Source organism: Cololabis saira, chromosome 15, assembly GCF_033807715.1.
Source record: "Cololabis saira isolate AMF1-May2022 chromosome 15, fColSai1.1, whole genome shotgun sequence".
In the NCBI taxonomy this organism is placed as follows: Eukaryota; Metazoa; Chordata; class Actinopteri; order Beloniformes; family Belonidae; genus Cololabis; species Cololabis saira.
In genome coordinates, this window is record NC_084601.1 from 44213570 (window position 1) to 44235484 (window position 21915).

The following is a 21915-nucleotide window of genomic DNA, read 5'->3' on the forward strand; positions in this document are numbered from 1 at the left end:
AATTTTTCTGGAAGTAGTTTCTTCAGGTATTTGCAAATAAGAAACTATGGGCCAAATCCACAAAGAATAGATTGCGCTGTGAATTGCGCCGCATTTGCGCCCGCAATTTTCCCCGCTTTAAGGTCCTATTCACAAAAGATTTCGCTCTAATGATATACCGGCGCAAACACGCCCATAAAGTTTTGCAGCTGAGTGCAATTTGCCCTTGTCTTTCAGGAGCGCACGGGCGGTGAATAAAGGCTGATTTATGGTTCCGCGTAAAATCGACGGCGTAGCCTACGGCGTAGGTTATGCGGCGACGCGCAAGGTTCGTTGTGTGTCACTGCGTACCCTACGCCGTAGGGTCTGCGTTGGTGTAACGCGGAACCATAAATCAGCCTTTTAAAAAGAGAGTTTCAGCTGTCAATCAAAAGAACGTGGGGGCCGATAACGCGTTCAGTGTGGACAGACCGCGTCCAATGCCACGCAGTGCGACGCGACAGTCGGACGCTGGCGTCCAGTTAGGACAAGGTGTTAAACACACACATTCTAGATGTATATGTTTATATGGTGGAATTGTTTGTAATAAAGCAGCCCCTTATGTATGGATGAATCCTGAGCTCCGTCCTGTTATTTTTATTTTTAAATCTGAGATAAGTCCACAACCCCACTTGATCTGACTGTGTACAGTCATGTCTGACTGTAGATTTTACCCTTAATATCATTCAGTATCACACAGGCTTGAATGATGTTGAAGAGAGAGAGAAACAGAGACAGAGCGGGAGTGAGGAGTGAGTTTGTAGCAGTTAATACACCCTTCCAAAAGACGGTATTTGCTCCACTATTTTAGCGTGTGGCAAATAGCGCTGGCCTTTGTGAATTAGACGGTTTTTGCAATGAGGCTTATTTGCATAGAAAGGAATGTATGAATATTACCTAATTTACATGCATGCAAATGGCACCGGCGCACCATGACACTATTTGCTTGGCAGCGCAGTTTGTGGAGCAATTCGCCCTTTGCGGGTGCTTTGTGAATTAGACGCTCTTTTTTTGTCTCATTTGCACCGGTTTAGCGGCTGCAAAAGCCGCGCAATCCTTTTGTGGATTTGCCCTATGTACAGTAAGAACGAATCTGCTAAATTTCGAGACCTTCGAAGGCTCCCATCTTGACAGATGTCTCGCTTAGAAAAATCGATATCTTATATATGACACATTGCAAGTTACCAATCCAGTGAATTCCACTTTAATAAGGAAAAAATGGGAGGAAGAAATGGGCACTGAGATCCCGGAAGCTCTATGGGTAGAGAGTTTAGAGTTTGTTTGTGCTGCGTTAGTGCTGGTTTGTGGAGAAAGACATTATTTTGTACTGCTTTAGTTTTTAAAGTATAACGTTATATTTCAAAGGTCATTCTGAGTTCACCAGCCCCCCGACTTTGTCCAAAATGAACCAAAATGGTCTCGTTTGTTTGTGCTGCGTTAGTGCTGGTTTGTGCAAAGAAAAAAATAGTTTGTGCTGCTTTAGTTTTGAAGATATAACGGGTTAATTATGACACGATGACGTCACGCAGCCCCCTACTTTGTTGATGTCTTGAAGTTTATTTATTTTTTTATTTATTCATTTTTATTTTATTTATTTATTTGCACAGTTAAACATTACACAAATAAAATTACCAACTTTACAAATTAAAGTGCAGGAAGAGGCGAAAACTCAAAAGAGCTTATCAGGCGCCTCCACCTTAAATGTTGAGAATATAAAGTTTCTGAAACAAAGGAGTGGATGGGCTGCATGAATCTGAACAAGTTGCTATCCTGACAAAACGTTTCTGACAAACCAAAATTTTATGTAATGTTGTGGGAAAAGTACTGGCCCAGACTATATTACAGTAAGAAAGATATGGGTAAATTAGACTATAATAAAGAGTGAGAAGACAATTAGTTTTAACCAAGTGTCTAATCCGTCTAAAATGCCAAGAGATTTGTGAATTTTTGTGTGAAGTTTTGAATGAATGGATGAATATTCACCTGTTCACCGGCGGCTGCATGGAGAGGGGGGGAGCATGTAACTACTGACTCGCTACACAAACCACAAGCCATTTCCTTTTATCCAACTGTGTCCGTATTTATTTTCCTCCAACACCGAACAAACAGTCAAAAGCAAGACGAGATATTCACCCTGTTTGTAGATATTTCAAGATATTTCAACAAAAAATGACGACTGGGATTATTATTATTATTAATATTATTATTAGGGCCCTATTGAATCTGTAGGAATTTCTCTTCTTTCTTTTTATTTTTCCGACGAAATGAGGGTCTTTTTCCCCCTAAACGTGCCCCAAAAGTCACCAAATTTTCCACCAAGCCAGGCCTGGCGAAAAATTTGGGCGCATAACTTTTCTCTTTCAAAAGTGTTACCGTGGCGACGCTAGACGCCAAAAGAGCGCACCCAACCGTCATCTGATTGGTCCAGACAGAAAAAATGTGTGCCTCAAGCCCCACAATACGGTTTGACGTACATGCACGAAAATCGGTACACACCTGTATCATGTCACAACTTAAAGAAAAGTCTATTGGCGCCATGGCCCAAACCCAACAGGAAGTCGGCCATTTTCAATTAATAGAGTAATTTTGGCGAAATTTATGCCATTCCTTAACCGTAACGTGCCCCCAGGTGTGTTATACATCAAAATGTGCGTCTCCATCCTGCGACGACGCGTATTACTTTTCTCAGTCAAAAGCGTTACCGTGGCGACGCTAGACGCCAAAAAGCGCCCCCCCCTTCATCTGATTGGTCCATATTTGATAGTTCCTACTTTCTGCCATAACTTTTGAATAGTTTTGACTCCTTGACCTTCATTGGTGAAAATTGCACACACGAGTGCCCGTTCATCGCTGTTTGCAGCTTTAATTATTATTATTATTATTCCACAGGCTGGTGAGGTTGACGGTCGTCGTGAGCTGAACAAACCCAAACCAGGAGATGGAGGTTCGACTGGGATTCCGGATCTCGTTGCTCTGGTTCATTCTGGCCTCGACTCTGTCCAGTAAGAAGGTGGAAGCTCAGAGAGCAGGTGAGAGGGTTGGGAATCAAACGCTGCCCGTCTGACCTCTGTTTACTACTACTACTATACCTACTACTATAACTACTACTACTACTACTACTATAACCGTATTTGCAGCACTATAAGGCTAAACCTAAAAGCCTTTAATTTTCTCAAAAACCGGCAGTGCGCCTTATATATGATCATTACGGTAATTTATGTTCCTGTAGTCAGGGGGATTGTGGGTAATGTAGTCAGGGGGATTGTGGGTAATGTAGTCAGGGGGATTGTGGGTAATGTAGTCAGGGGGATTGTGGGTAATGTAGTTGGCGCTAAAACCGGCAGGAATCGTTACAGACGTTAAAGACAACAGCAGCGACGCCGACTCGCATCATGGCGACTTTGACGAGACGGAGCAAAGCTGGTTTTTATTTTGTTAATAAAGTTTGACTTACGGTACATTTCTTCTTCTTTTTTTTTGTTTTTTTGCATTTGCTGTAGCATTTTGTAGCATTTCCTGCGGCGTAGCTCCATCAGGTAGATGCTAACTCAACCCCAGCCACTATAGTACGGGATCTTACCGTATATTCCATGCGCCTTATAATGCGTCTTATATATGAATATGGTAAAATAGGCCATTTATTAAAGGTGGTAGTACTGACACTTTTTCTCTGTAGATATGAAGTGATGATGTGATAACGTGTGTTTTATGTCATTCTCCTTGCTGTCATACATGTTTTTCACTTTCTTTGGTCTAAATTAAATCATTAAATGATTAAATCCTTTTGGCCTGTGAGCCTTAAAAACAAATAAAAATACAAACAAGCAAATGTGTGTAAAATTACACTGCAAAAACTCATTTCTTAGAAAGTTAAAAAGCTTGTTTCAAGAAAAAATTACTGTTTTCAGACTATTTTGCTACTTTTGAGAGTTAAGAGAATCTTTCTTAATCCATTGAAAGATATTTTTGCTCATAATAAGATACATTTGAGTAGATTTAGAAAATATTATTTCTAGCAGGGCTGTTTTTGCAGTGTACTTTACTTTACTGTGAAGGTGTATGAGACAGGAACGGAAATTGAAAAAGAAAATACACCTGAGACAGGAACTATAATTGAGACAGGAACTACACCTGAGACAGGAACTACACCTACTACTACTATAGTAGTATATATGGAATATCATATTCTGGAGGTACTGGTAAATAATCACATGTTATTCCCTAACAAAATTATTAGTGCCACGAGGCACTCACTCTCACAGCTAATATTGCTCAGGCTTATTATTTATTCTTCTGTATAAACTTTGGCGCGTAACTAGTCCCGCAGCTTTGAGAAAACGCGAAAAGTTAAAACGTAGAAATGTGCGCCCTTATCGGGAATTGAGTAGTTTGACTTTTATTAACGATTGGTGCACACGTTTTCGCGCGTTGTGCAAAAACGTGTGCTTTTTGGCCCATCCTAAACGCATTGGGAGAACTTTGGGGCGTCACCACTCGCACACCGTTACTCGAAAAATTCTGAACCGATTTAGAAAGTTGTAGGCCCTGAATTTAACTACAGTCCTGTGAATTTTCAGAGCGATGGCACAAATAGTTTTCGCACAAACTGCAAAAATATTTCCAAATTTCCAAACTAATGGGGAGATTTTCCCATGTATGTGTGTGGCGCAGAATGTCACACTGTGGATGGGAGGAGGTAAAAAAAAGCCAAAATTCACCTTTTTTCTGAGTCACCTAACTTTCTCATACCTGCACGTAGAAATGTTATTAAAACTTCAAAACGGAGCAAAACTTCTGTTCTCTCCAAAACACCAAACTGTTTTTTCCTATGTAAACTAGATGTAAACTTTTCAAGATATGAGCACTCAAGCGAGGTCTGGAAATCACTTTTTCGTCAAACCTAGAGTGCGGAATGTCGGTTGGTAGAGTGTGAGAAACAGTAAAAAATAAACCAAATTTTTATCACGGCCAAACCGTAAAAAGGAGACAAATAATTTTTGGTCAGAATTTAGACATAGGGTTTGGGATTCATAAAATGCGACTTTGACAGGCGGGGTATGCACAAAATTTAAACGGGGGGAGGGCTAGAGCGACGCCAATACCTGCCTCAGTCCCCATTGGCTGTAATGTAATCAAACGTTTTCTTCAAAATAATCTCACTCTGTCTTCGCACTGAGCTTACTCACTCCATTTAAGTATCTGAATAAAATTAAGAATCACAGAATCTGCCGGGTTCTCTGTCTCTCACGATGTTTTTGTTTTTCTGCTATGAGCTACGGTTTTCGGAGTGATTTGAGAGCTTGTCAGAAGCCAAAATCTGTGTTTTTCTCACAGCAAAACCAGAAAGATTCTTCAGTGAGGTTCTTGTTGCCGTGGCAACCAGAAGTCAGCTGCTGACTGATTCAGTGCGTCCGAAATGTCGTACTAAACAGTATATACTAAAAAGTATACTTAAATTCGGCACACTTTTGAGTAAATATCAGTAGTGTGCATTAACTCGGACGTACTATTAAGAGCGTATAAGTCACTTCCTGCCGTTGGGAGGAAGTGACGTGTCACAGCAGCAGTAGCAGCTGTTACCATGGTAACAGCAGCAGTAGCAATTGTTACCATTGTTACCTTGTTTTATGTTTGTTCCCTTGTTTGATTGTATTGTTTGACTGAATAGTTTTTATGTTTTCTGTGGGGACTGCGGGTGGAAACTAGCATTTCTGATAAAATCCGCTGTATTTACACTGCATTAATATGCATTGTCCCATCTAAATAAACTTTAATTTGATTTGATTTGACAGTAAGTCTAGTCTACCACCACCATTTACGATGTTTGTCTCCTTTAGGCTGTAAGAACGTCCACTACGACCTCCATTTACAATGTGTTTGTCTCCTTTAGGCTGTAAGAACGTCCACTACGACCTGGCCTTCATCCTGGACACATCGTCCAGCGTGGGGAAGGAGAACTTTGATAAGATCCGTCAGTGGGTTTCCAACCTGGTGGACTCGTTCGACGTGGCGCCGGACAAGACGCGCGTAGCGGTGGTTCGTTACAGCGACCGGCCGACCATCGAGTTCAACCTGGAGCGCTACCGCACGCTGGAGGACGTGAAGGCGGCGGCGCGGAACATCCGCTACCTGGGCGGCAACACGATGACGGGCGACGCCATCGCCTACACGGCCACCAACATCTTCACGGAGCGGAACGGCGCTAGGCCGGTGGCGCGGGGCATCCAGCGCGTGGCCATCCTGCTGACGGACGGACGCAGCCAGGACTACGTACTGGAGCCTTCCAAAGCCGCCGCCGCCGCTAAGATCCGCATGTTCGCCGTCGGCATCGGCGAGGCGTTGAAGGAGGAGCTGGACGAGATCGGGGCTGAGCCCAAGAACGCTCACGTCTTCCACGTCACCGACTTCGACGCCATCGACAGGATCCGGGGCCGGCTGAGGAGGAGGCTTTGTGAGAGTGAGTTAAACCTACGAACATCGCTAACACTGCATTATTATTATTATGGACCATATTGGAATCGTGCAGAATGGCCCAAAGGGCAATGTTGCTAGCATTTTGCTAACTAGCTAAAGTCGCACAAGTCCCACGGTGCACCAGCGGGTGTACAGCATGACCCCGCTCTGATGTGGAAATAAAAATCCCCAAAAAATAAAACACGGCCGGAAAAACGAGGAAAACCATGAAAATGAAGGCGATATAATGGTATACAGAAAAGGTTTCCATTTTCTTATTCTTATTCCGCACTCTTTTTTCGTCCGTTAATACGGCCCGAACCGCAACGTGCACCCATGCATGCCATACATCGTTGGATGCGTCTCCATCGTGCCTCGATGGGCATTACTTTTCTCCGTAATAGGGGTTACCGTGGCAACGCTAGTTGCCAAGAAGCAAAAAAAAAGGTGAAAATTCAGACGCTTATTGGTATAACCGTAAACACCTCAAACTGACATAGAACCACCCCGAACACAAACACTACAGCCCCAAACCAAAGCAGCGAGAGGGGACGAATGGGCCGTAGGGCATGCCCATATCAAAATTTCCTGAAATTTTCTAGTTATTATTATTATTATTAATTATTATTGTGAGAGTGAGTTGGTCGTCAAACATCAGTAACACTGCACGCTAATTCAACTAAAATGTATTTGTATAGCATCTAATACAACACAGTTGTCTCCAGGATCTTTCCAGAGACCAGAACATGGACATAAACCCCTGAGCAATTATTACATAAACAATGGAGGTAAAAACTCCCCTACCACCTCGTCTGCAAAAGGGTTAGGGTTAAGGACAAAGTTCTTACCGTCCACATGAACATGAATAGGGATGGCAATTGATAATATTTTTACGATTCCAATCACATTTTCGATTCTGCTTAACGATTCGGTTCTTTTTCGATTCCCTTATCGATTCTCATTTGGAGAAAGAAAAAGCACAACAATCTAAAATGGCAGTGGGAGTGACAGTGTTCCTTAGTTAATTATTTACCTGCAATATTATTAGCCACAGACATGCTAACGTTGCTGCTGCTGCGTTGAGAATTACTGATCTGGTCCGGAGCGGATTGAAAACGCGTCATTCCTTGATCGTTATTGCTGCTGTGTGTTCAAATATTTTTGCATGTTGTTAGCGTTTCCTCCCTTTGACGAAATATTCACTTAGCAAGTATTGCTAGTTAGCATGTTGTCGTCTTTTTTACTGAAATGTATCCAGACTTTCCAGCGTTTGTATCGCTTGGGCGCCATGTTTACTATTGACTGCTGGCTTACGCACGACTGGAATTGAAAAGGGAATCGTTTGTAAAACTTGCAAACGATTCCGAGGAATTGAAACACTGGGAACCGATTCCGAACAAGAACCAGTTCTCGATTCCCGTCACTAAACATGAATGCTCTGGTTCCCTAGTTATTTTGGCATTTAACCCTGAAACTGGACGGTATACGGTGAGCCAATGTGAATGAATGAATGAATGAAGTTTATTCAGTCATGACAACACAAAACAACACCAAAAAAAACATTGTACACAGCATTAACATTTCATACAAAACCAAAAAATGTGTTTAACAATAACTGAAAAGGCTGAAGCAAAATGCTTATAAAAACCTATCCGCTTGTACCAACTTTCTTTTTTTGGCTACCGACTTCCAGAAAACCAAAAAGAGAATAGAAAAGTAGCTTCAAAAATAGCTTTACAAACCATTTTCTTAAATAAAAAAAAAGAATGACATGTTTTTAAGTTTACGTTGTCATCATTCCAGAATTTAACTCCAGTAATGGAGACAATAATCTCCTTTTCATACCTTTTTTAGCTTTTTGTACAGTAAAATTGCAGACACCCCTAAGATTATACAGAGTCTCTTGAATTGAAAAGAACCTCTGTATTGGGTCAGGGAGCATTTTTGATTTTGCTTTGAACATAATTTGCATGATTTTAAAATAAAACAAATCATAAAATTTAATAACATGAGAATTTAGAAAAAGTGGATCTGTGTGAGCGAATAGTAATCAGCCTTATTGATGATACGTATGGCTCGTTTTTGAAATTTTATTATTGAATTTAAGGTGGTTTTAAAGGTGGATCCCCACAATTCCACACATCAAGAAGGACAATCGTGGTTAAACTTTATCGCTACAGTTGTAGGTATGAAGTTATGTGCAGTTTGGGTTATCACGTGTCTAATCAAAGATTAAGGACTTATTAAGGTTAGAGGGTATTTTTTATTAGCACATTACTTTTGAGAAACTTTCAATTCAATGTGTTTATTCTGTGTAAGTAAAGGCAAGGCGAGGCAGGTTTATTTTTCCTTCAGAGGCTTCACTTTGAAGACGCTGCCACTCCCTGAACATGCATCTAATTAAAATTAGACTCTTATTTTAACCTTTAACCGCTAGCAGAGCAGAAACCCCGACCACAGATCCCCCCGACCTCAGAGAGCTGCACATGGATCTCTGATCGGGGGCTGGGAGAGAACAGACTGTAAATGATAGTTTCTAACCGAGACATATCTGTGGTGGAGCAGCCTGTTGGAGGCGTTTAGCTCTAGAAGGCTAACTGCTAACTGCTAACCTCAGTGGCTTTTCTGCAGAACATTCTTCCAACAGAGGCTTCAAAAGTTGTAGTAGAAAAAAAGGGAAAAAAAGATAAAAAAAGAGGGAAAAGAGGCAAAAAAATGAGAAAAAATGAGAAAAAAAGGGAAAAAACGGGAAAAAAAGAAAAAAGGCGGAAAAAAGGCGAACAAAGAGGGAAAAAAGGGGAAAAAAGAGGGAAAAAAGTAGGAAAAAACGAGAAAAGGAAAAAAGAGAAAAAAGGAGGGAAAAAAGGGAAAGAAAGGGGGAAAAAAGGGAAAAAAGGCGAAAAAAGAGAAAAAAAGGCAAAAAAAGAGGGAAAAGAGGCAAAAAAAGGTGAAAAAACAAGAAAGCAAGTGAAGACGCAGGACAAAAACTTATCTTGCATCATACGTATAAAGTGGCTTCAGGGCAGAAAATAAGCACATTTACAGTCTGGTATAAATCTGTCATCGATAGATTTCACCTGAACCAGAGGTATTTTTTAATGCACCTCATCTCGTCTCTATCATTTTACCTCATCAGGTAGAAATGTAACTTTACCTGATCAGGTGAAATTATAGAGACACACATTTATGTATAATTATGTAGCTTTTTGAGTGACAGCTGGATTGGTGTGTAATGATTTAAATATCTAGCTGTCATCACGTTAGCAACTTCTGACGTCTGAGCTGTGACTGTAGGGCTAAGAGTTTATGATACCTTAGCTTTTACTTTTATCTCTTTCATTCCTGGTTTTATTGGTTGCTGTTTCGTTACTTTTTGCAACTTTATTATTTCACTAGCTATCATAGCTCACATTCATGGATGACTTGTGGACAGATGGATGTGTCTATTGTTTTTTAACGCGTGCAGCACTTTGCTGAACTGAGGCTGTTTTTAAATGTGCAGAAGAAATAATCCAATCAAAGCTCTACAAAAGGTCCAGAATGCATTGCTGTGACTGGTGTGTGATTAACCCAGCCGTCACATCTCTGGTCATAGAGCTTCACTGGCTAACTGTGGCTGCTGCAATAAAACAAGTGTCTGTCACTTGTTTTAGTTTTTTATTTGTTATTTTTTTCTTTATTCATTTTAGTTTTTTGTATTTTAAGTTTTTTATTTATTATTTTTTCATTTTTTCATTTGTTATTTTTAATTTGATTTATTTGATTGTTTTATTCATTTTTTATTTTTATTTATTTATATTTTTTATTTATTCATGTATTTATTTATTTTAGCAGCAAAGTCATTACAGGCCTTTTCAGACATCAGTTCAGGGGGGATTGAGGCTGTGGGGTTTGTCAGTCTTTCTACCACAGAAAACAGTGTGAGAGCATTATTACTGTTTCTATCGATAATCTCTGAAAAATACGATTGCCTTGTAATAGTTGCGAAGACTCTCTTTATAAATGTTGAAATGTTGTACATAGTTTGTTTTTGCGCCACCTGCGTTCTACTATGGCTGTTACTATGTTGGTTACTATGGCGATCACTAGGCTGTGGACATTGACACGGCTCTGGTGCAGGACGAGGACGAAGACACTCTGGACCAAACTATTTAAACTATTTAAACACATGGAGGGAAACAGGGGACACGGTCGCCGATAGGGGGGGACAAACGGGTCTGTTGTCCCGGGCCCAGGGTAGGGGGGGGCAGAACTGAAGAAAAAAAAAAACAACATTTTTTTTAATTCTCATTAAATTATGGAATCATTTTTCAAAATGTTTCAAAATATGCCTATTTGTGGGAAAAAATATGTCGTATTTGAGTTACATAAAAGCTTGTTATTTGAACCCCCAACACAAAAATGGTTTGGCCGCTGATCAAAATTTGATGTTATAATTTAATTCAACCATTAGAATGGTCAAAATGTCCGGTCAGCACGAGTCCGGTGCTCAGAAAAGAAGAGAAAAGAGAAGAAGAGAAGAAGAAAATAGAGGCCTTAGAGATTCTAACACAAATATATTAAAAAGGTGGTGGCGGTGAAGCTGGAATTAATAAAGTCAGCGTAGAGCAAGGTAAGAAACAGTTACAACGTTTACCAACCTGTAACTTAACCTAACTGGCTAGCTCTAATGTTAACGTCCATTAGCTTGTATAAAAACCTGAAGAGCAGAGGGAGAGGAGAGGAAGAGGAGAGGAAGAGGAGAGGAAGAGGAGAGGAAGAGGAGAGAAGGAGAGATTCAGGCCCATCTTAGATTATTTTGTCTCGGGGCCCCGGCAGGACTGTCAGCTGCCCTGACAGGGGACACAGGTGGAAACAATTCAATCAAACAGAGACATAGACTCAGGTCTCAGGTGTTTTTATACAAACTATATCTTTATTAACTTCACCAGTGACCCATAAATTCATTATGACTTTGCTTCTTGAGAGAACAGACTCTCTATCTGGCCACGAGGTTAAATGTGAAGTTTGCTGATCAGCAAGTTTGTTCTCCTGAAAATAACCCAGGGCTAAATTTACAACGGGAGAAGAATGTTTCCAGCGTTTTCTTCCTCTAATCTCTGAATCGCCACGCGAGAGAGAAACTCCCAGAATATCGCTGGTCAGTCAGCAGCAACTGGACGGCTATTTTCTCCCGGAAAATTACAGCTCTAATGTTTCAAGTGCAGACTCTCAAATGTCAGACGTTTTCACTTTTTTAATGTGTAGGTTTAAAAACGGACGGTGTTTATGCTTCATTAGCGCTAGCGCGGCTCCACCTGAGGACTTTACATGACGACTGGTGGCTAGCAGGAGCTTTTACTTCTCTCTGTGGCACATCAAATAAAATAAAAGCTGGGTTTGTAGGTGTGTGACGCTCACCGGGTTCATTTTTAACTCAGTCACATCCCTAAATTATAGCTTTCTGGGCCACAAGTGCAGGGAGTTGCTCGGCTGCTAGCATGTAAAGATTTAAGGCTGTTCTTCAAACAAGGGACGTGTATTTACAGTCGTTCAGTCAGAGATACAGCTGAATTCCTTTCGGGGAGGTCTTTCTATTATTAGGACAGAAGGAAACGACGACCCTGCAGTTAGAAGTTTAGCAGAGAAGCGATGACAGAAGGAAAGACGGCAGCTGAACGAATTGCTGGGAGTTTCTCACATTTTTGCACATTGGACAAACAAACCAAAGTTTTTCAGGCCACATGAGGGATTTTTATAGTCGCGATGGTAGAAAATTGCAGGGTTTGATGGTAGAATGTGACACATACCTGAGTGTTTCACTGAGATATTTCCAGCCGCAGATAAAGTTGACGTCTGGAAGCCGAGAGAACGATAGTGACGAGTGATTCTCACCCAGACCCCCAACGATGACGGAGGAATTTTTTTGTTCTGGAGATCACAGACTGTTGTCTGTTGTTCACAGATAACAGAAAAGATTGATACAAACCTCGTAGAGAAGCCGATGACACTATCCTATCATCACTTTTATTTGTAATATTCGTACAAATGATGTGAGGCAGCAGATCATGGGAATCATGGGGGACAGGAAGTCCACATTTTACAGCTGTTCTCACCTTGAAACTTTCACACATCTGGAGAAGCCCAAGTCCTTAATCAGAATCTTTGTGGACTTTTCTAGTTTATTTAACACGGTGAAACCCCAATCCACATCTGATCCTCTGGGTCCTCTCATTTTTAACAGACATCAAAGGGTTCGGGTCAATGGTAACCTCAGTTCATCAAAGTCACTTTCCACAGGAAACTTTCCCCCAAGGTTCTGTTATCTCACCGGTACTTTACACTCTATATACAAATGTCCGTAGGAGCACGATCACTGGCATAGCATACATTAAATACTCGAATGATGACACTGTTATTGTGGACACACCAACTCAGAGGCTCAGCTGCATCTGATATGAATATTTCTGCAAAATGGTGCAGGCAGAACTGTCTGGACCTCAACACCACCATTGTGCGTTTTTTCGTGCGTGCATGCGTTCGTTTTGCGTGCGTTCGTGCGTTTTTTCGTGCGTTCGTGCGTTTTTTCGTGTGTGCGTTCATTTTACATGCGTTCGTGCATTTTTTCGTGCGTTTTTTCGTGCGTTTTTTCGTGCGTTTTTTCGTGCGTGCGTTCGTTTTACATGCGTTTTTTCGTGCGTTGTTGCATGCGTTTTTCCGTGCGTTCGCGCGTGCGTTCATGCGTTTTTTCGTGCGTTCGTGTTTTTGCGTGCGTTTTTTCGTCCGTTTTTGCGTGCGTTTGTGTGTGTTTTTTCGTGCGTTTTTGCGTGCGTTCATGCGTTTTTTCATACGTTTTTTCGTGAGTTTGTGCGTTTTTGCGTGCGTGCGTTCGTTTTGGGTGCGTTCTTGCGGGCGTTTTTTCGTGCATGCGTTCGTTTTGCGTGCGTTCGTGCGTTTTTTCTGCGTTTTTTCGTGCGTGCGTTCGTTTTACATGCGTTTGTGCGTTTTTGCGTGCGTGCGTGCGTTCGTTTTACATGCGTTCGTGCGTTGTTGCGTGCGTTGCGTGCGTTGCGTGCGTTGCGTGCGTTGCGTGCGTTGCGTGCGTTGCGTGCGTTCGCGCGTGCGTTTTTTCGTCCGTTTTTGCGTGCGTTCGTGCGTTTTTTCGTGCGTTCGTGCGTTTTTTCGTGCGTTCGTGCATTTTTGCGTGCGTGGGTTCGTTTTACGTGCGTTCTTGCGGGCGTTTTTTCGTGCGTTCGTGTTTTTTCATGCGTTCGTGTTTTTGCGTGCGTTTTTGCGTGCGTTCGTGCGTTTTTTCATACGTTTTTTCGTGCGTTTGTGCGTTTTTGCGTGCGTTTTTGCGTGCGTGCGTTCGTTTTGCGTGCGTTCTTGCGGGCGTTTTGCGTGCGTTCGTGCGGGCGGGCGTGCGGGCGGGCGTGCATTTTTGCGTGGGGGCGTTTTGCAAGGGAGCATGCGTTTTTTCGTGCGTTTTCGACATTTCCACTTTTTTCACGAAATTTCAACTTTTTTCTCAAAATTTCAACTTTTTTCTCAACTTTTTTCTCGACATCCAGGTAAACATGTCTCTACCAGGTAAACTGGTCAAACCAACATAGGGTTTAATTCCCTTTTGTGTTTTAATTTTCTGCGTTTTTCCGTGCGTGCGTTCGTTTTACATGCGTTTGTGCGTTTTTTCGTGCGTTCGTTTTACATGCATTCGTGCGTTTTTTCGTGCGTTGTTGCGTGCGTTTTCTCGTGCGTTCGCGCGTGCGTTTTTCCGTTCGTTTTTGCGTGCGTTCGTGCGTTTTTTCGTGCGTTCGTGCGTTTTTTCGTGCGTTCGTGCATTTTTGTGTGCGTGCGTTCGTTTTACGTGCGTTCTTGCGGGCGTTTTTTCGTGCGTTCGTGTTTTTTCGTGCGTTCGTGTTTTTGCGTGCGTTTTTGCGTGCGTTCGTGCATTTTTGTGTGCGTGCGTTCGTTTTACGTGCGTTCTTGCGGGCGTTTTTTCGTGTGTTCGTGTTTTTCCGTGCGTTTTGCGTGCGTTCATGCGGGCGGGCGTGCGGGCGGGCGTGCATTTTTGCGTGGAGGCGTTTTGCATGCGAGCATGCGTTTTTTCGTGCGTTTTCGACATTTCCACTTTTTTCACAAAATGTCAACTTTTTTCTCAAAATTTCAACTTTTTTCTCAACTTTTTTCTCGACATCCAGGTAAACATGTCTCTACCAGGTAAACTGGTCAAACCAACATAGGGTTTAATTCCCTTTTGTGTTTTAATTTTCTGCGTTTTTCCGTGCGTGCATTCGTTTTACATGCATTCGTGCGTTTTTCCGTGCGTTGTTGCGTGCGTTTTCTCGTGCGTTCGCGCGTGCGTTTTTCCGTCCGTTTTTGCGTGCGTTCGTGCATTTTTGTGTGCGTGCGTTCGTTTTACGTGCGTTCTTGCGGGCGTTTTTTCGTGCGTTCGTGTTTTTTCGTGCGTTCGTGTTTTTCCGTCCGTTTTTGCGTGCGTTCGTGCATTTTTGCGTGCGTGCGTTCGTTTTACGTGCGTTCTTGCGGGCGTTTTTTCGTGTGTTCGTGTTTTTTCGTGCGTTCGTGTTTTTGCGTGCGTTTTGCGTGCGTTCATGCGGGCGGGCGTGCGGGCGGGCGTGCATTTTTGCGTGGAGGCGTTTTGCATGCGAGCATGCGTTTTTTCGTGCGTTTTCGACATTTCCACTTTTTTCACAAAATGTCAACTTTTTTCTCAAAATTTCAACTTTTTTCTCAACTTTTTTCTCGACATCCAGGTAAACATGTCTCTACCAGGTAAACTGGTCAAACCAACATCCTGGAGGGTTAGGGTTTAATTCCCTTTTGTGTTTTAATTTAGCCTCTATTATAGGAATTACATACATATGAATGTCCACAGCATTTCAGTGTCAACAAAGGTCGGCCAGTTTCATCTGTTCCCTCCCAGAACCTCACTAAAGCGTTTGAACGGTTACCGGTTACCGTGACGACATCTAACTGACCCCGCCCTGTCTTCTCTCCTCAGACGTCTTGTGTCCAGAGATGAAGGTTGAACCCGATCGATTCCAGGCCAACAGCAGCATCCACGGCCTGCAGCAGGTTCCAGGTAACACTTTCTTGCTCAAAGCATTTCCTGCACAGCCACAGTTTTCTTTTTACACAATCAAAACAAGCTTTTTACGAGCAGGTGATTAAGACGGCTTCCACACCTCGTCTGATTGTAGAGTAGATTGGTTTTACAGGATACAGGACAACTAAAACTAGAAAATGATGTCTACAAATGAATCAGGCAAGAAAAACAAACCCACTGGTTGATGTTTGGTCTCATTAAAAGGTTTATTCTTCTTTCACAAGTCAAAAGGTGAAAACAATCATTTCATTTTTCCAATAAACAGGATTGCAGGTTTGCTGCTGCGCGGATCAATGTCCAGCCTGAAGGAAAAACGGAAAATAGTAAAGAAATTATTCTGTTCAGACACCCAGAACAACCTTGTTTTTGTAAATGTAATAAGTTAACAGGTTTATTGTTTTGTACGAGTATTAATGTTTTACAGTTTTGGTAGTTTGATTGGGTTTTGTTGGACTTCTGAAGAAAATGGACGGAAAAAACTAAATACTGATCCACTGCAGCCGTGTTGAATGAGGTTTTCCTGGAAGACCTGTATGTGTGTGTGTGTGTGTGTGTGTGTGTGTGTGTGTGTGTGTGTGTGTGTATGTATATGATCATGCGTGTGTGTGTGTGTGTGTGTGTGTGTGTGTGTGTATATGTATATGATCATGCGTGTGTGTGTGTGTGTGTGTGTGTGCGTGTGCGTGTGCGTGCGTGTGCGTGTGTGTGTGTGTGTGTGTGTATTAAGTACCTACTTCCTGGATTCCACTTCCGGCTCTCGACGAAAGCGGACGCTTTTTCTGCTCCCTCTCCTTATCTATCTGTCCTGCTACTGCTTGCTTGTCTCGTCTCCAGAGTTTCCTTCTTTTCACTCCTCCAAAACTCTACAATCATGGAATTGATTAACTGGTCTCTCAGCACAATTGACCAAATTTCTGCAACAAGAAGTCAGGGGGTAAGGGAGCCCTCCTGCCCTGATGGGACATTATTTGCTGGATACACAATGGACTCGTACAAGGCGTGGAAGCCGTTATGTATGGCAATATTGTCAATCGAGGATGTAGAAGATGCCTACACATTTGGATTTATGATCGCAGGATTTCTCCTGATTATCTCCTTGATAGGAGGAGGGGGTTTCCCGATGTATTGACAAATGCGTAAGTCGTCAGCGGCCTCCTTCACTCACTTTTCCAGGCTGCCGGACGTGGCACATGGATCAAGCAAAGCGATCAGCGCTCTGACTTTTACGCTGGGGGAGCAGGCCCGTAAGCTGGATGCGATTCTCGAGCAGAACCGCAGGCTGGCGGGGGGCTTTGAGCTCATCAACAAGATGGATAACAACATGGAGAAGCTGAGAGCTCAGCTTGGCCGGAATTGATTGACCACTATTCGTTTGATTGGAGTCGCTGATGGTGATCAGAGACTGAAAGGCAGACGGAAAATTACTGGGGCTGCCTGTTCTCAAAACAATTGCTGATTCTACCAATTTGAACTCGACAGAGCGGTTTTGGCACGCCGCTCCTGCTCACAATCTTCCTGGTGGAATGTAAACAAGATACCTCTGCCCCCTAGCCCTTCCCTCTCCCACAAACACCTGCGGATCCTGTTTCCAGAACTGACCGAGCCGCCTGATAACACCGAGGACTTGGCTGTGAGCAGATCTGGGCGGAGGTTCACGGACAGACTCATCGCTTCACAGACACTAACTGATAAGCACACACAATTCCCTAATGTCAACGCCTTCCTCGGCCCCCCCTCTTACCAGCCCCTCCCTCACAGACTCCGGGTTTGAGCGCCAAGTGCAATGGCCGCGGCCCTCACCTGGATGACCTGTGCCGGGTCCCCCCCGCCCGACCTGCCCATACCATACATACCCATAAGCATGATGTTGTTTTGTTGTGTGTATGTTGCTTTTCTGTGCTGAGGTGTTTTTTTGCACCTTGACACTAGGTATTAAAGCGACCCTACGTAACTTTTCCACCTTAATATAATATTTCATCATCATCATTGTGATGGAACATCAACTTCCAACAGGTTTAATGAACCTCTGTCATGGTCTGAGGGGTCTGTATCGCCTTCACTGGCACTATGTAACTTTGAGGAGCATGGTAGGAACCCTGCCCCACTAAAAAACTACACATTTCTACGGCTTTGACTGCTTTACGGCATACGTCACTTCCCCCTCCTTCCCGATTCGCAGTCGAGACGAAAATGGGCGGGGCTTGGAGCGCAGAGCTCCGCAGAAGCTGGTAACCCCTTGCTGTGTTGTCGCTGCAGCAGCTCCACATATAACAGACGTGGGGAAAAGATCCTAATGGTTTAACTTTTCAACGGTTTCCTGCTCGGAGGCAGAACCACGGAGGCCGAGTATCTGATATAACAAAGTAAAAGAGTGAAAGAGTCGTCGGCTCGCTTTGGATCGCGGCTGTAACGTCCAAACACCTTCCACACAGTAAAGCCTGAATTATGGTTCTGCGTTAAATCGACGCAGACCTACGGCGTAGGGTACGTGGCGACGCGCAACGTATGGTGCGTGTCGCTGCGTACCCTACGCCGTAGGCTCTGCGTCGATTTAACGCAGAACCATAAATCAGCCTTAAACCACAAACACAGACGGGTCGGATCAAAACACGGGTTTTATTCCCCACTTCTCCAGCTAAACGCAGTTGCTGGCCAGCTCTCTGGATCATATGGATCCAGACCGTTAATAATCATTATTTTCTCCATATACCGCTCCCTGGCTTCCTTGTTTAAGGTATCCCGGTAAATTCCAGTTCCTTTCCAGTAGTTTAACTTTTTTTTTTTTTGTGTTCCGTCTGTTCACTTGGTGAAACAGAAAAGCGTTCCGTCTTCTCTCAAAACAAATGCAGCGACGGGACAGGAGGTTTCCGGCAGTACGCGCTGGTGCTCACGGGAAACCTAGTGTTCTTTCTGGTAAAGCACTACCGCTTTTGTCCAAAAGATGCCGCCAAACTCAGAAAAGCTGAAAGTTATGTTGTGCTGCTTTAATACACAGTGTGAAGATTCCTTTTTTTCCCTCCTCCTCCATCCCAGTGTCATCCTTCCTCTAAAAATGGCGTCCGTATTAATGGTGCCATCGGTGTAAACCGGAGTCAAGTTCTCTCGTCTGATTTATGTCTGACCTGGCAATAAAGCTTTTTCTGATTCTGTTTCCAGAGGACTTAAAGCATCACAATTTCATCTTCAATTTCTCTGGTGATAAAATATCAGCTTCACTTTCATTTGGAGGAATATTTGATTGCATTCCGGAGGCGTCCTGTATCTCTTGGTGTCCATAGTATCGGCCGAAAGCAGCCGTCGTGGCGGGGAAGCTAACCTCCGTGATACAGGGCCGACCTACGAGGGAAAACGTAGCCATGAGTTTCGTTGAGTTGCTGCTCACCGTTGTCTCCGTTGATGAAGTGATCACCAGCAGGACTGCAGAGTCTGATAAAGGAGATATTTGGACCTTTGCTGGTCTGGAGGATCCACATGTGCTGAAAGAGGGCCACATGGACAGAGGAGACGCAGCCAGGAGACGGCTACACAAATATTTGTTAACAATCAGGAGTTTTGTGTTGAGAGAGAATTGAGACAGTCTTCCTGGGATGGACGTCTCACCACATTTGTCCCACATTTGTCCCGCGGTCGGAAAAAAACAAGAACTCCATGTGAGGTGCTACTGGCCTCTAGAACTGTTACAGAACCTGGACACAGGACCCTGGATACCGGACATCGGACACCAAACCTGAACACCAGACCTGGACATTGGGTACAGGACCCGTGCACAGGACCTGGACACAAGACCCAGACCAGAGTGATGTGAGGACGTCCGTCTGAAAGATGGAGCTTGGGTAAAATCAGATCATTAACTATTTCTATCTAGATCAGAATGGAACGGACAATGATTGGGACAGCAGGTCCGTCCACCCGAACAACAGCAGGTCCGTCCACCCGGGACCCCAGAGCTGCAGAGACGGAAGGACGGAAACTCCCCACAAGGATGAGATACAGAAAGTTACGGCTAATAAATGTAGGTTTTGGACCGTGGGGGTCCATTGGGGGGACCATGGGGGTCCGTGGTACGAGTTCCCCCCCCCCCCCCCCCCCCAGTTCCAGTTTCCCGGCCTCCTTCCTGGCTGCTCCTGCAGCGTCCGGGCCTCGTGTTCCAGGACGTTCCCAGAGGTCCAGACTTTATCTATAATCCAGAGAGGTGGGATGTTGTTCCAGGAGCGTCTTCTGGGGATCTGAGTTCCTGTCTGGCCCCCCGACCCAGACCCCCCCCCCGTCCTCCACCCACATCCATCAGGCTAACAGGACTAACAGATGCAGAGGATCCATCCGGTCTGAAACCTGTCCCTGGTACCCCAGCAGGGGGGTCAGGATCTGGGCAGAACTGCAGGCTCGTCCTGTAAACGCTGACTCGTCTGGGAGCGTGTTCTTGTTTGGCAGCAGATCCACATCACTGACCAACGGAACCTTCAGGAAAACTGTTGGCCCCATCAAGGACTTGGATTAAAAACCACAAATAACTGATCCAAACAAAGTTGTGTCTGCAGGATCAACCTGGTTTGTGTGTGAGAGTGTGTGAGAGTGTGTGTGTGTGTTCTCTGTTTCCGACGTGTTGACAGGTGGAAACGTCTCACTTTAACCACGGCAGTAAACAGACAATAACAACAAAGATGTGCATCTTTTTTTTACCTCAATAATTTATTATTATATTCATTTTTTTTATATATCATTTTCTTTTTGTTTATATATATATATTTTTTTTTTTCTTTTTTTTTAATAAATTTTTTAAATATTTTTTTTATTTATTTATTTTTAATTTTGCACAATTTTTCTTCTTCTTCTTCTTCTTCTTCTTCTGCATATATATTTTTTAATTATATATTTTTTTTTACCTTTCTAATCATTTTTTCTGTATGTGTATGCATTGCTGCTTAATGTGAATTTCCCAACTGAGGAATGAATAAAGGAATATCTAATCTAATCTAAACTAAATGTATCTAATTAAAAACAGAGAACTGTAACATCATCCTGCAGATCAGGACGAAACAACAGGAAAAGTTCCTGCAGAAAACAAATGTTCATGTCTTTGTAACGCTTGTGCAGACTTTAGATCTGCCGGGTCACGTGAGCACATTCCAGTCCTAGCTCGGCCGTAATTACGCGGCTTTGCTCTTCTGCTCAGCTGTAAAAGGAATCAGAGTGAACTGTAAATCACCGGGAGCCTCTCATGTTGCAGATGTGCCACTTTGCCAGATGTTGCTGCCGCTACACGGCTCTGGAACCAATCACCACTTTAATCCTGCCAGCCTTGTTTCTGGTTTTAGCTGTTTTTAGTCTCCAGAGACACTTGTGGAGAGAATCGTGGGAAGTTTTTCCTCGTGGCAGCGATCAGGGAAGATTCCACGTCCTGGTCGACGTTCTCATTCCATGTTTTACTAATCGTGACCCGGTTTTATGGACAGAGGTCTTGACTGGACCAGATTCTGGTCCAGGGACCACCAGGAATCAACCAAGTCTGGGTTACAAAGCAGTTCTGGGACCAGGTTTGGTCCCCTGTAGTCCAGAGATGAGAGCCAGGACCTGCTGTGGGGTCCTGACGCTCTGAGAGGCATCAACTAGCGGTGAGCAGACCTACACGGATCATATCCGAGTTGGTGTGCTGACCAAGAATGATTTGAAATCATGACTTTTATACAGTAAATTCAAAGCACAAAAAGCAGGAATGAACAAGCCAAAGGTGAGAGACAAAAAGCAATTAAAGGGTATTTACAATCAGATGTGATCTGTGGCTCTCTCTAGGTCGTCCTCAGACGAGCCGTCCATCGTTGTCTCTAGTCATCCCGATTCTCCATACATCTTTCCAGTTCGCTGGTACTCTGGGCCCCTGCTGGTACTCTGGGCCCCTGCATCCTTCTTGAGTATGTCCACATATGTTGGTGTAGGACGTCCTCTTGACCGGCGTGTTGGCTCCCACAGCACCAGCTTAGCTGACAGTTCTGTGTGTCTTTGGCAGTGCCTGCAAGTCTCATTCTCCGTACAGCAACCTTTTCGCTCACCCTTGGCATTCCTTCATATAGGACATGGTTGGTTACATGTGCATTCTTGCTGATCTTAAGCACTGCACCAACATCCTGGTGTAGCACCCGTCCAGGGATTTCACCAGGGTTGGTTTGAGGGTCCAGCATTCACTGCCGTAGAGGAGAACGGACTCTACTGTCGCGAAGAAGAAGCTGAGTCTGATTTGGCGGGGGAGGTTGGAGTTCCGTACACTGGTCATCCCGTTCAGGGCCCTCCATGCAAGTGCCTTCCTCACTTCTGTCACTAAGTTGTAAATTACCCCATATGGC

The 21915-nt window shown here is 43.7% G+C and overlaps 1 protein-coding gene across 1 annotated transcript in view; it reads left to right on the forward strand.

The window, feature by feature from the left end:
* Positions 1–2909: 2909 nt before the first annotated feature.
* Positions 2910–21915, forward strand: part of col22a1 (collagen, type XXII, alpha 1) — a 100545-nt gene continuing 81539 nt past the window's right edge. Inside the window, exons 1-3 of the mRNA XM_061741678.1 lie at positions 2910–3047; positions 5909–6475; positions 15473–15553. Of these exons, the coding sequence (XP_061597662.1) occupies positions 2957–3047; positions 5909–6475; positions 15473–15553 (739 nt within the window). The 5' untranslated portion in view covers positions 2910–2956. The remainder of the gene's footprint in view (positions 3048–5908; positions 6476–15472; positions 15554–21915) is intronic.